The sequence below is a fragment of the Canis lupus genome, chromosome 28 (genome assembly GCF_011100685.1).
Source record: "Canis lupus familiaris isolate Mischka breed German Shepherd chromosome 28, alternate assembly UU_Cfam_GSD_1.0, whole genome shotgun sequence".
In the NCBI taxonomy this organism is placed as follows: domain Eukaryota; kingdom Metazoa; phylum Chordata; class Mammalia; order Carnivora; family Canidae; genus Canis; species Canis lupus.
In genome coordinates this window covers 27,242,015-27,255,543 of record NC_049249.1, presented here as the reverse complement: position 1 = coordinate 27,255,543, position 13,529 = coordinate 27,242,015, and the positions used below count along the sequence as shown (strand labels likewise).

Genomic DNA, 13,529 nt, shown 5'->3' with positions numbered 1-13,529 from the left:
TCCCCACTTCTGTGCACGTGAACAGTAGGGTCCCCCTCAGGGCTCGGACCGCACCTTCCGGGCTGCTTTTGGCTCCAGCCCCCACCCCCCCCCCCCCCAGCAGCACCACCCTCCCACCCCCACCCCAGGAGACAGGACCCAGCACGAGACGGGAGCACCGACCTTCTCGGATTAAGCGGCGACTCTCCTCGGCCTGATGCTCCGAGAAGATGATGTGCTGGAACAGGGACTCTAAGCTCATCTCAGGCCCCGGACGCCCGCGGGTCGGTTCAGGATCTGCCAGCGGGAGTGTGAGGACCCCAGAGAGCACCGCGAAGGAGGAGAGGTATTCAGAGCTCCCGCACCCCTACGCGCACCCGCACCGCCACCCGCACCCCCATCCGCACCCGCACCGCCACCCGCACCCCCCACTCCCATCCTCACCCGCACCCCCATCCGCACTCCCACCTGCACCCCCATCCACACCCGTATCCCCACCCGCACCACCACCTGCACCCCCATCCACAGCCGCACTCCCACCCGCACCCGCACCGCCACTCGCACCCCCACCCGCACCACCACCTGCACCCCCATCCACACCTGCAGTCCACCTGCATCCGCACCGCCACCCGCACCCCCACCCGCACCACCACCTGCACCCCATCCCCACCCCCACCCGCACCGCCACCCGCACCCCCACTCCCATCCTCACCCGCACCCCCATCCGCACTCCCACCTGCATCCCCATCCACACCCGTATCCCCCACCCGCACCACCACCTGCACCCCCATCCACAGCCGCACTCCCACCCGCACCCGCACCGCCACTCGCACCCCCACCCGCACCACCACCTGCACCCCCATCCACACCTGCACTCCCACCTGCATCCGCACCGCCACCCGCACCCCCACCCGCACCACCACCTGCACCCCATCCCCACCCCCACCCGCACCGCCACCCGCACCCCCACTCCCATCCTCACCCGCACCCCCATCCGCACTCCCACCTGCACCCCCATCCACAGCCGCACTCCCACCCGCACCCGCACCGCCACTCGCACCCCCCACCCGCACCACCACCTGCACCCCCATCCACACCTGCACTCCCACCTGCATCCGCACCGCCACCCGCACCCCCACCCGCACCACCACCTGCACCCCATCCCCACCCCCACCCGCACCGCCACCCGCACCCCCACTCCCATCCTCACCCGCACCCCCATCCGCACTCCCACCTGCACCCCCATCCACACCCGTATCCCCACCCGCACCACCACCTGCACCCCCATCCACAGCCGCACTCCCACCCGCACCCGCACCGCCACTCGCACCCCCACCCGCACCACCACCTGCACCCCCATCCACACCTGCACTCCCACCTGCATCCGCACCGCCACCCGCACCCCCACCCGCACCACCACCTGCACCCCATCCCCACCCCCACCCGCACCGCCACCCGCACCCCCACTCCCATCCTCACCCGCACCCCCATCCGCACTCCCACCTGCATCCCCATCCACACCCGTATCCCCACCCGCACCACCACCTGCACCCCCATCCACAGCCGCACTCCCACCCGCACCCGCACCGCCACTCGCACCCCCACCCGCACCACCACCTGCACCCCCATCCACACCTGCACTCCCACCTGCATCCGCACCGCCACCCGCACCCCCACCCGCACCACCACCTGCACCCCATCCCCACCCCCACCCGCACCGCCACCCGCACCCCCACTCCCATCCTCACCCGCACCCCCATCCGCACTCCCACCTGCACCCCCATCCACACCCGTATCCCCACCCGCACCACCACCTGCACCCCCATCCACACCCGCACTCCCACCCGCACCCGCACCGCCACCCGCACCCGCACCCCCGCCCGCACCACCACCTGCACCCCCATCCACACCCGCACTCCCACCCGCACCCGCACCGCCACCCGCACCCGCACCCCCACCCGCACCACCACCTGCATCAGCCTGGGCTCAGGACGCGCCAGGTGGGGCGCCAGGCCCCGGCCTCGCTTCCCCGCGTCTCTAACAACCCACCACCGTCTCCCCCCGGGTGTCTGGACTCGGCCGCCCCCACGGAGGCCCCGGGCTCCCGCGGGTTCCCTCTGCGTCCTGCTGCCAAATCAACATGGAGGCCCCGAGCCCGGCTTCTGAGCGCCCGGGCAGCAGCCCCCGCCGCGGCTGGCCTCTCCGCCCCACCGCCTCTTCTTCGGGAGCAGGTCCTCCTAAGCTCCCCGTTCCAGCCCCCCCGCCCCGGGCTGTGTCCGTGCGGACAATACCGTGCGCGGGACCCTCCGCAGCCGCCCGCAGGTGCCTGGCCTGGTCCCGCGGGTGGCACCGAGCTACGGCGGCGCGTTGGGCCCAGTCCGCGCCGGTGGCTCTTTCGCTTTGGCCACGTGGCGGCCGAGGTGCGCGGGCCTCGCCTGCGCTTGGGGGAGCTTCCTGCGCCGCGCGAACCCCCGCATTACAGAGAGCTAAGACCTCATGATGCTAAGTATAGACTGCAGCGTCTTATCCTTTGTGCCAAAGGCTGCTATAAATGTGCGATGCCTGACATTCCGCCTTAATCATTCCTTTGTAATCAGGGCATATCTTTTTAGTCTGCTTTAACATTAATCATTGCCTTTTGTAATCAAGCTTCGGTAATATTAACACTTCAGCATCTGCACAATATGTGTCAGAGACCAAAGTGCTTGCTAATTAAAGCTTAAACATGAAAGGCACCTTTGGGACTTTTGCATGGGATTTTTAAATTAAAAAATAAAGCATTTTTAGTTTTAGTAGGCCAAAATTGTAAGATTATAATAAACATCTGACATCATTTGTGACTGTAGAATTGACATTGGCTAAACTTTAAAAAATGATTTTTAATTAGATTGTATTAGAATTGAAAGATGGTAAATATGAATTCCTTCACATCATCTGTATAAAAGAATTGATATTTCATTAATGCTGTAGTATATTGGGCTATGAGTTTTTAACCTATTCCAAATTTCCACCTCAACTTCCACCAAGCCATGTGTGCATAAAGGTTCTTTTTTTTTTTTTTTTAAAGACTTCATTTATTTATTCATGAGAGACACAGAGAAAGAGAGAGGCAGAGACACAGGCGGAGAGAGAAGCAGGCTCCATGCAGGGAGCCCGACAGGGGACTCGATCCTGGGTCTACAGATCAGGCCCTGGGCCAAAGGTGGCGCTAAACTGCTGAGCCACCCGGGCTGCCCAAAACTTCATTTTTAAACTGTTATTATAAAAGAATACATATGGAAAAGTGTAATGCTTAGAAAAGAATTATCTATAAACTTACCATTCAGATGCAAATATGAATAGCATTTTGGCTACTGCCTTCCAGCTAATCCTCCTCACCTTGCATTTTCTTTTACAAGCTTGAAAATATTGTGAATAAATAATAATATTAATTACTATTAGTATTATTTCTTATTTGCTGGGCACTATTCCAAATAATGATTTTTACTATTACCTTCATAGCATTTGATGAGAAAACTGAGAACAGAACAGTTAAGTATCTTGCCGAGGTGGCATACCTAGTACATGACAGAGCTAGAGCTGAAACCAAGAAATCTGAGATCAGAGGCCATGAATTTAATTTTGGATACTGCTGGGTTTTCCTTTGATTACATCATAAGCCTTTTACCATTTCATTGAAAACTCTTCATAAATACACTTTTATATCTTCATAATTCTCCATCATGTGATGCATGTGTAAAACTTAGATATACTGAAATAAATTTGACTCTTTTATCTGTTCAAGGATGGAAAACAAAACTGAAATTGTGGTTTGAACCATTTTCTTTGAGCACTCGTTTGGAAGCTTATGAACTGTGCCATGGCGCTATCAAAGGAAAGGGCTTCCAGAAGATAAATTATATTACTAATTAATATCACTCCCTTCAGAATTATTTCCCGTGGACTTGCACAGGGGGCATTCTTACAAGGAGGCTGCTTTTCAAAAGCATGCTGCTCTTTAACATTCCAATTTTATTAGTTACATTCAAACTCACATTTATTATTTAACATGTTCTTTCTGTACTGAAAACTTGGCAGAGTGGAATTTGGGCAGCCTTTGGGGAGCCCAGTTGCCTCCCTCACACAGGCGTATGCAAAGGAAGAACTGCTGGAAATTCTGGAATGGGATTATGGGGAGAAATGACTTCTTCCTCTTCTGCAGTCTTCATATCACAGAATATTGTGATGCTTTGAAATGCCAAGTTCAATTAGTCTTAGGGGTGCCACCACTATAGATATCAGCAGGGATTTTTATTTTCTTTTATTTGTTGAAACATGATTATACAAGCCCACAATTCCAATTTTAAGTCTTTTATAATAATGGGTAAAAGTAACATGTTAGGATATTAAAATAGTATTATCATACACTAGATTTATTCAATCATGTACTAGCTTTATTCATATATTTTCTTCAGTAAGATATTTATTCTTTTAGATATACATGCTGATTACATTCTATAATATTCAGAGCAAGGGTAGCATTGCTTCAATTTATGCCAAATAAAAATGGTATATGGCATGGTAAAACTAGGGCATACCATTTTCTGAAAATGTTATCTTAGAAGTCTTAAAAAAATGATTCATCCAACAACTGTTTAATGAGTCTCTGCTATTCATTCAACATTCATTCAACAAATATTATTGAGCATCTCCTATGTGCCATATTAGAGAAGCAACAACAGGATTTAATAAAAACAGAACTACATAAAAACTATTTTTCTTCCCCCGGATATTTCTAACCTCATAGGAGAATTATTATATTTTTCAGCATTTTGGCATCAGTATAAACAACTGCTTTCAGATGTTTCAACAGATGTTCTTTAGAAAGAAAGCCAATTATTTGCATTATGATACCCACATATGATTTTCAGATCTAAACCTTCCATCTGTACATGTTTCATTGAATTGCATACCTATGGAATATAAAAGTTAAGATCACTCATTGTCTCTCAACCTCAGACTTTTGTTCATAATAACTCTAGCACCTGGGTTATTGAGCCATTGATAATTGCTTTGCTAGAAGGCCTTACATAAGGCTATATTGCTCTTGTGATTTAAAATGCATTTCCTGTCCATTCTTAGATTGATGACTTCCCTAGGTTCTAAACCAGGCTTGCAAATACCCCTAGCCCAGGGCATATATATTGCAATGAAAAGACGAAAAGTAATTCATTTATTTTATGTTTTTCTCAGGGCATCTGCCAAAAAAGAAAAACAAAATGTAGGTTCAACCAAGTTTAACAACCATTTATTGAGTATATACTAAGTATTAAAAAACCTCTGCTAGGTACTACAGAGAGGACACAAAATTGAAAGGTACAAGCCCTGCCCTCCTGGAGGTCATCATCTATCAAATGGGACATAACATGCACAAATAACTCCTAAGCAGGCTGTGTACAAGAGCTTGTGCTAGGGGAATATGGCAGAGGGAGAAAGACTAAGTCTGATATAGGTGATCTGAGAGACTTACCAGTAGGGGTTGAGAATATGAGCTGCATTTCCAAGGAGGATGTGACTTCAATAGATAGCAAGTCAGGGAGAAAAAAAGCAGAGAGTTAGATGGAGCCAACTTTTAGATGGTCTTTAATATTTTCATATATGATGGGGGGCCATGTGATGTTTTCTAGCAGGTGAGTGGCCTGAGTTGCTCATGTAGTCAATCTGTGGCAGTGGGTTAGAAGCACTAGAAGGGAAGGGAATCAGAGCTAACGTGTATCGATAACATACTATATGCCAACCACCATCTGAGACCTTGATGCATCTTAATTCTTTTAATCAACCCATAACCTTACAAGTTCAACACTTGTATGTTTTTCTACATTACAGTTGGAGATGTGAGGCACAGAGAACTAAGTAACTTACCCACGGTCACATACTGTAGCAGAATCAGGATTTCAACCCCGATAATATCTTAAGGCAGATCCTTAACTACTTCATTTCCTGCCTCCAAAAACTAGAGGCTGAATAAAATAAGACTATTTCAGTAGCTGTGTTTCATTTCAAAGCAGATACGTTTCCTAGAAAAAAAAAATGCTTATCACCAACAAATTAATATCTTTTCAGAAGACATATTTTGACTTATGGAATTTGTATTAGTAATGCAATCCCTGCATAATCAATTAAAATCAAATATTATTTAAATAAAAATAATTGAGAACGGATCATGCTTTGTAAATGCTTATCTAACTAGCTGTGTATCTGGGATGTAAAACTAAAAATGAAATTTGTATACAAAGCATTATATTCAATTCCTAATATTTATATTAGTTTCCTAGAGCTACTATAACAAAAATATCACAGTGATTTAGAACAACAGAAATTTATTCTCTTACAGTCTAGAGGCCAGAAGTCTGAAATCACAATGTCCACAGTGTTGGTTCCTTCCGGGCCCTCACATCTGGTCTTTGCCTCTTCTTAGCTGCTGGTCTTTGCTGGTAAATTTTTGGTGTTCCTTGATTTATAGATGCAACTGTCCAGTCTCTACCTCTTTGTCCCTTGACATTCTCCTAGTCTGTCTCTGCCTCTTTGTCTCTTTCCTCTTCTTATAAGGACTCTGGTCATATTGGATAAAAGCCTACCATACACCAATGTGACCTCATCTTAAATAATTACATCTATAATAACCCTATTTACAAATAAGTTCATATTCTGAGTTACCACAGGTTTCAGACTTTAATGTATCTTTTTGGGGACACAATTCAATGCATATAACAGAACTTAAAAGTTAAATTGCAGGAAACAACTGCATAATAATCATAACTTAATAAGGATTTTTTTAACTTAAGAGACTGATTTATTTATATTTCAATCAAAGTATTTTTAACGTTTAAAGTGTTTATTTTAGACTTTAGAAAGCATCTTGCACAATCCTTTTATTTTATAGATGTTAGTACTGAGGCCATGGAGGTTGATAGATTTCCCCAACATGGCACAGGCAATTAATGTCTGAGCTAGGTCTAGAACTCCTTCCTAATTCCTCCTGCTCCAATGAAAGATCTTTTTTGTTCACCAGTAGCTTTCAACTACTTCAGTTAAAAGAACTCCTCTTTTATCTTTTTCTATATTGAACTTTCTAGTAAGAGTTTGAAGAAAGGGTATAACAGCTAAGGTTCAGAGCTGGCCTGGGGCAATTCACCTACTATAAGAGCCTTCCCCATTTAGGAAATTAGATAAATAGAAAGATAGATAGATAGATAGATAGATAGATAGATAGATAGATAGATAGATAGATAAAGAGAAAGGTAGATAATATAGGTACATATAGAGAAAACATACCTGCATACATACATATGCGCATATATATGTACACACATATATAGGATGAAGATATGTATAAATATAAATTTTCAGTCTCACACTTATATAATAGAAATGAAAGTAAACTGTCAATCCTTAATTATTGGTTTAGAAAAACAAACTTGTTTTGGTTGTGAAATATATTGCATGAAGAAATTCCAATAACACTAGGAGTCATGAAATAGCAAAGTCTTTAGAATTAAAAAACTGTAGTGAAACTGATGAACTTGGATTTTCACTCTGTCAGAGTCAGGAGCGCAGCACAGAGTCCAGGAAGGCTGCCCCGCGTGCTCCTTCCCAGGACATTAGCCTGTCATCTTCCCAAAACTAAAACAAAACAGGACTCGGAAACCACTCTTCTGCATCTTGTGATTCAAGTGGTTATTTTAGAAGTATTTACTGGGTGGACACTATATGTAAGGGAAATAGGAATTTTCGATTACAAAGAAAGAATAAACAAGAGCCTTGAAATCTGGTTGTATCAATTTGTAGTTACAATGACAATAAATTTAAGTGCTTTGGGATTACACAGGAAGAATTAAAAGAGAAATTTAAGGCTTTTTATTTCTTACCAGGTATTTATTTTCATCATTAACATAGTCTTTGCCTACCTGATAAGTACATGGTTATGCAGCAAATAAATGACTCTAGTTGTTGAATATGTTCAAATTTAAGGCAACAATCAACATATTCTCTCATTACAATTTCTATGAAGATTTCTATTAATTTCGGGAAATTAGAAATAGCAACTATTTGGAAATTTAGGATAAATTTTAATGTTTCTGTTATTTTCTGTGAGTTATTCACAGCAACTCTTTAGAAAGTTTGAAAAAATGTAATGTTCATATATACATATAGGTAGAGTGAACCATAAATCCTATTTCTTCTTAAAACAATTTGCTAAATTGCTCATTTATCAGGATAAAATTACTTTATGCTTCCAGTATTTAAAATGGCTTAGTGGCCTTAGTACAATAGTATTACGTTATAAAAGCCAGACACTCCATTATTTTCCCTTCACGATGCCATAGACAGTTCAAAATGTTTTATCATAGTTTACATGGCTCATAAACCTTATCTTTTATTTGACATTGCAGGTGTGTTGATAATAGAATATGGAAACTCTGTAAGATGGTTATAGGAAACAATTAATTAGCATTTAAATAAAAGAGCTCGGTAAGAAACGTTTTAGACAGAGAATAAGCTGATTATTTCATAGGTAATAGTAAGCAGTTGTGGAATAGAATTGAAGGGCATGCATACAGAGTGAAATGAATTTAAATATCTGAAAACAAAGAAGGAAATATTGCAAATATTAGAATTACTGAAGTTGTATATACATCATCATTTGAAATTTGATGGTCTTGTAATTCCGTTCCTGCTATATCTCATTATTCTACTTATGAAACGCGTGCGTGAATAGGTTTCTTAAACCATTTGATAATCTACCTTTATAATTTCCTTTTTCGAGATGTTAACGCAGAGAAAAGCAGGAAAGAACTGAGATCCTGCACTCTATTGTGCCTTAGCCTCAAGTGAATAAATGCAAAGATTGTGCACATAGGATCCAAACACTCATAAAAAAGATTCATGGTAATATTCTTAGAAGAAATTAATAAACCCTAAGAGAACTTGTCAGAAGAATGTCCTAAAGATGATTTTATTTCAGTAATTGTTGTATTTTAAATGCTTTCATTTTCTTTTGTGATGTCTTTTATCTTACTTACAGATGCTATTACTCATAAAATATGATATTTCAGTCCAGAAGGCTGTAACTGTAAATGAGACATAATATTCTCATCTAGAAGTAGATAAGGGGATTCAAATCTCCTGCTTCATGGTGTAAGCTGATTACTGCAGAGGTCAGAAAGCTAGTTTCTACTTCTGTTAAGTGCCAGCTGTGATATTTTCCATAAATGACCAGACACCATGCGTTTCCTTTTATCCAGCCCCCACATCTGGTTGACAGCCTGTGTTGGTGTCTTACAAGATCAACTAGGAATTCTGTGCCTTGAGAATGGTGAGATGATTTTAGGGTGAGGCCATGAGGAATGACCACAAACATCATCCATACAGTGTTCATTGAAGAACTACCATGTACCGGGCTCTGCTACAATAGCAAACAAGATGAATGAGCTCTCTGCATGCATGGGGCCTACAGGGCAACAAGAAACAAAGTGCATACATTCATTAACTCAAGGCACACAAAGTAAGTGTAAGTGTAAAATGTAACATCGTGGGGCAAGCACCTGCTGTGGACCTTGTAGACAACACATTAACGCTCTCACAAAGCCCCTATGGCAGAACAGTACTGGTATCTGAGAGTGGAGAGGACCAGTGGGGCCACCACACAGACAGGATTGGTGCAGTGGTCAGGGTTGCATCATGCCAGGCCCTGAGAGCCATGGCAGCAGTTCAAATTTTATTCAGAATACGGTAGAAGGCCATAGACAGATCTGCAGGAGACTGAACACAATTTAAGTAAAGAGGATGACCACTGAGCATTGGTTCCCTTGGAGAGGTGCAACTTCACATCACTGGATGGGGTATTGACCCAGGTTCATGGCTCAGTGTGGCTGATAACTAACTAGGTGACTTTGAGCAGTCACTGACTCTCTTTTCCTCTTATTTCATTTGTTTTAAAATGCGGAGAGGAGAAATAGGGTTAAAGAAAGGAGGAAACAGGAGAGATGAAAGGAAGGAAAAAAAACTCAGAATTTAGAGATGGAAATTACTTACTTCGGGTAGTAAGTTGGAAAAACAATCAAACAATGAAGAATTTGTTTTTTTAAAGCTCCTGAGCAAGGAGTCATCCCAGTCCACACCCTGGAAAATCCCAGCATAGGACACATAGAAGTGAATATAGAATTCTATCAGAATCATTGCTTTGGCCACTTTAAGAGTTAATATTAGGGAACTTAGGAAAGAAAAATTCAAGAGTCATGCCAGAATCCATTCTACATCCCTCAGTTAGTTGTGTTCAAGGGTGTGCACAGCAGAAATCCACTAGTACACCACTTCTGACTGTAAAAATATTGAAATACTCCCAGAGTGGTTCATGAATAACCAACACCTCAGCTCTCCATGGCCAACTCCCACCACCAGGCTGTCCCAACTCCATGACTATCCATCCAGATCTCCCACAGCCTGCAACTGAGAGGTTAACACTCAGCTTAGCAAAGAGCGTTAAGAAGCCTGGTCAGGGTCAGTTCTGATTTCTCAATGCCTGGGCTTATCTGTGGATAGTCTTCTTGATGCTTTAACAAATCACCACAACTTTAGTGACTTAAAACAATACAAACTTGTTATCTTACAGTTCTGGAGGTTACAAGTCCAAAATGGGTCTTACTAGGCTAGAATCAAAGGATCCACAGTCTTTCTGGAAGCTGTAGAGGCCAATTTGTGTCCTTGCCTTTTCTGGCTTCTAGAAGTTACTTGCATCCCTTGGCTACTGCCCCTTCCTCCATCTCAAGCAAGCACTGTAGCCTCCTAAAATCTCTCTCCTTCTCTGACATTCCTGCCCCTCTCTTATAAGGATACTTGTAATTCCATTGGGCCCACCTGGATAAGTCAAGATGCTCTCACCACCTCAAAATTCTTAACTTGATCACATCTTGAAAGTCCTTTTTGCCACATAAGTGACATACTTAAGGGTTTCAGGGATAAGGATGCAAATATCTTTGGAGGTCATTATTTTGTTTACCATGGTCATTATACATTTTATTTATTTATTTTTTTTAAAGATTTTATTTATTTATTCATGATAGTCACACACAGAGAGAGAGAGGCAGAGACATAGGCAGAGGGAGAAGCAGGCTCCATGCAGGGAGCCCGATGTGGGATTCGATCCCGGGTCTCCAGGATCGCGCCCTGGGCCAAAGGCAGACGCCAAACCGTTGCGCCACCCAGGGATCCCTCATTATACATTTTAAATATCATACCTGAGTATATATAATACCCTCCCTAGACATCTCATAAATGAAACTGAGTGTATCACAGTCAAAACCTGAGATACAAGGGGGGAAAAATCTGAGTCGTATCGAGAAGAATTATGGTAGGTCCATATCTCAAGAACTTTCTAGAATAAGGCAGACTTTTAATTTCTGTAACTGGTTTAGCAATGAGCTGTATCAAATAGATGAAATAGTTAAAAGGAGAAAAGAGTTGGGGCAGCACAGAAAGACAGAGTGAAGAAGACAAAGGAAGAATACAAATGCCACTCATCTGTCTGAATGTCTTGTAAGAGCTCAGAGAAGGAGAAGGACAGAGCAAGGACCTTCAAGGGGATGGGTCCCAGTGAGGACAAGAGAGGACGTTAGAAACTGATGGCAGGATGTCACTAAGTAATGTCCCACTCTCCTAGGGTCAATTGTCTCCCAACCTGGGATACTAAGGGACAGAGGAAGTGAAAATGAAAATTTAAATTTATTCTGTAACTGAATGCTCATGAAATGACTTGGGATTGACTTGAGGAGGTTTGGGGAAATTTTAAGATGATTAGGGCACAACTAGCCTAGTACAGTTTAGCTGCTTTTGGAGGTGGGACCATGTGTGATGGGTCTTTGTGTATCAGAGTGCCTTGTATGCAATGGGAGTAAATGTCCTGCCATCAAAGCCAGGAGCCACAATAGAATGTTGGCTTCATGAGGAAGCACCCGTTCCTTTTGTTCACCATCAATCCCCAACTCCCGGAACAGTGCCAGGCCAGTAGCAGGTGCCCAGGAACTCTGCATTGAATAAATAAAGGAGAAAAATGAATGTATGCAAAACTTTGGTGTAAATGAAGTTTTTGGTGTGAACAACGAACCTTTGTTTTAATAACCAGGAAATACTGGACACCAATATTCAATTCAATGTGCTGACATTTTGATATACCGTATCAAAGCTTAAGTGATCAGGTGAATTGCAAAGGCCTATCATCCTGCCTATAAACAGGGCTGCCAGATTTAGCAAATGAAAATGCAGGATGCCCAGTTAAATTTGAATGTCAGATAAACAATGAGTAATTTTTTAGTATAAGCGTGTCCCAACTATTCTGGGACCACCTTGCTGTAGAGCCATATTGTATTCTATTTCAGGTAAATTGTGACTTTGTAAAACTGCTGTTTTTAATGATGCTACTATTCCGGAAGAAAAAGGAGGTGCTTTCACTAGATTATCTTCAAAATGAGGGTAGGGGAAGGTAAAAACCGGCTGTGTCGTGTTGTGCTGTTTTAAAAGCATGCTTTTCTGTGAGTGAGTGCCCATGGAGGAGGACTGAAATTCAGCTTCTCATAAATTCTGCAGAGCTACCAGGGAACAGTAATCAACAAGGATAAAATCTGAAGGGAAGGTCAGTGAGGCAGGTAAGAGCTGCTGCATCCATATTACCAAAAGCACACACAGCTCCACAAAGCAGGACGGCGAAGAGAGCTTGAGAGGAAGGAGAGAATCATCCCATATGAGCCTCATTAGATTGCCTTTAGGAAAAAGCCCCCATCTGCCCCAATAGCACTTTATTTTATGAGCACATTGCATTTGTTTAGTCCATAATATAGAGATGAGCATGTTCCATGTACTAAGTGGTCTGTCTTCATAGTGCCCTGTTACTGGTGAAGTAATTCATTGCTTTTCTCAGAAAGGACATGGTGTTGCTATGTTCATTTGTCCCTGATCTGAAGAATCTCTATCGATAATTTTTTTTTTCCACTAGGCATTTAGATGCTACCTGGCTGTTAGGCCTGAAAATACCAGATGGAGCTTGGGAGCAGAGCAGACACTGTTGTCATAGAAACAAGATGCTATCCCAGCTCTATGCAGCTGCCATCTTTTTTTTCCCCTTTCACTGTGAGGAGTTCTGATAGGAGCAAAAACTGATAAAATATAGAGATTCTCTCCCCCTCTTTGGAAAATTGAGCTACATTTCAAGTGCTGCATAGACAATTTGTTGATGTGTCCCTCAGCTAATGGAGAGCCTACACCTATGGAAAGATGACTCGATTTCCAGGTCTTCTAATCAGAGTATATAGAACTGGGAAGCCCATGCTTTGATATCATCTTCTTCCCCTAAATGGCGATGATGCATTTCTCTTATGCCAAAATGAGACAATATCTTTTGTAGCCAGGGGAGCCTCAGTGTTGACATTCCTGGAAAATGCAACCTAAGAGTTCACAATCATTCTGCAATGTGTGTACTCAGCACGAGAATAGAGAGTGACCTCTCCTGGTTCTCTGAA

The 13,529-nt window shown here is 43.8% G+C and overlaps 1 protein-coding gene across 5 annotated transcripts in view; it reads right to left on the bottom strand.

The window, feature by feature from the left end:
* CCDC172 (coiled-coil domain containing 172) overlaps nt 1–358 on the bottom strand; it is a 57,610-nt gene extending 57,252 nt beyond the window's left edge. For 4 of the 5 annotated variants that reach the window (XM_038578897.1, XM_038578893.1, XM_038578895.1 and 1 more), the window contains exon 1: nt 163–358. In XM_038578897.1, the coding sequence (XP_038434825.1) occupies nt 163–241 (79 nt within the window). In that variant the 5' untranslated portion in view covers nt 242–358. The remainder of the gene's footprint in view (nt 1–162) is intronic. The other variant, XM_038578896.1, reaches the window with a different exon arrangement.
* Nucleotides 359–13,529: the final 13,171 nt, after the last annotated feature.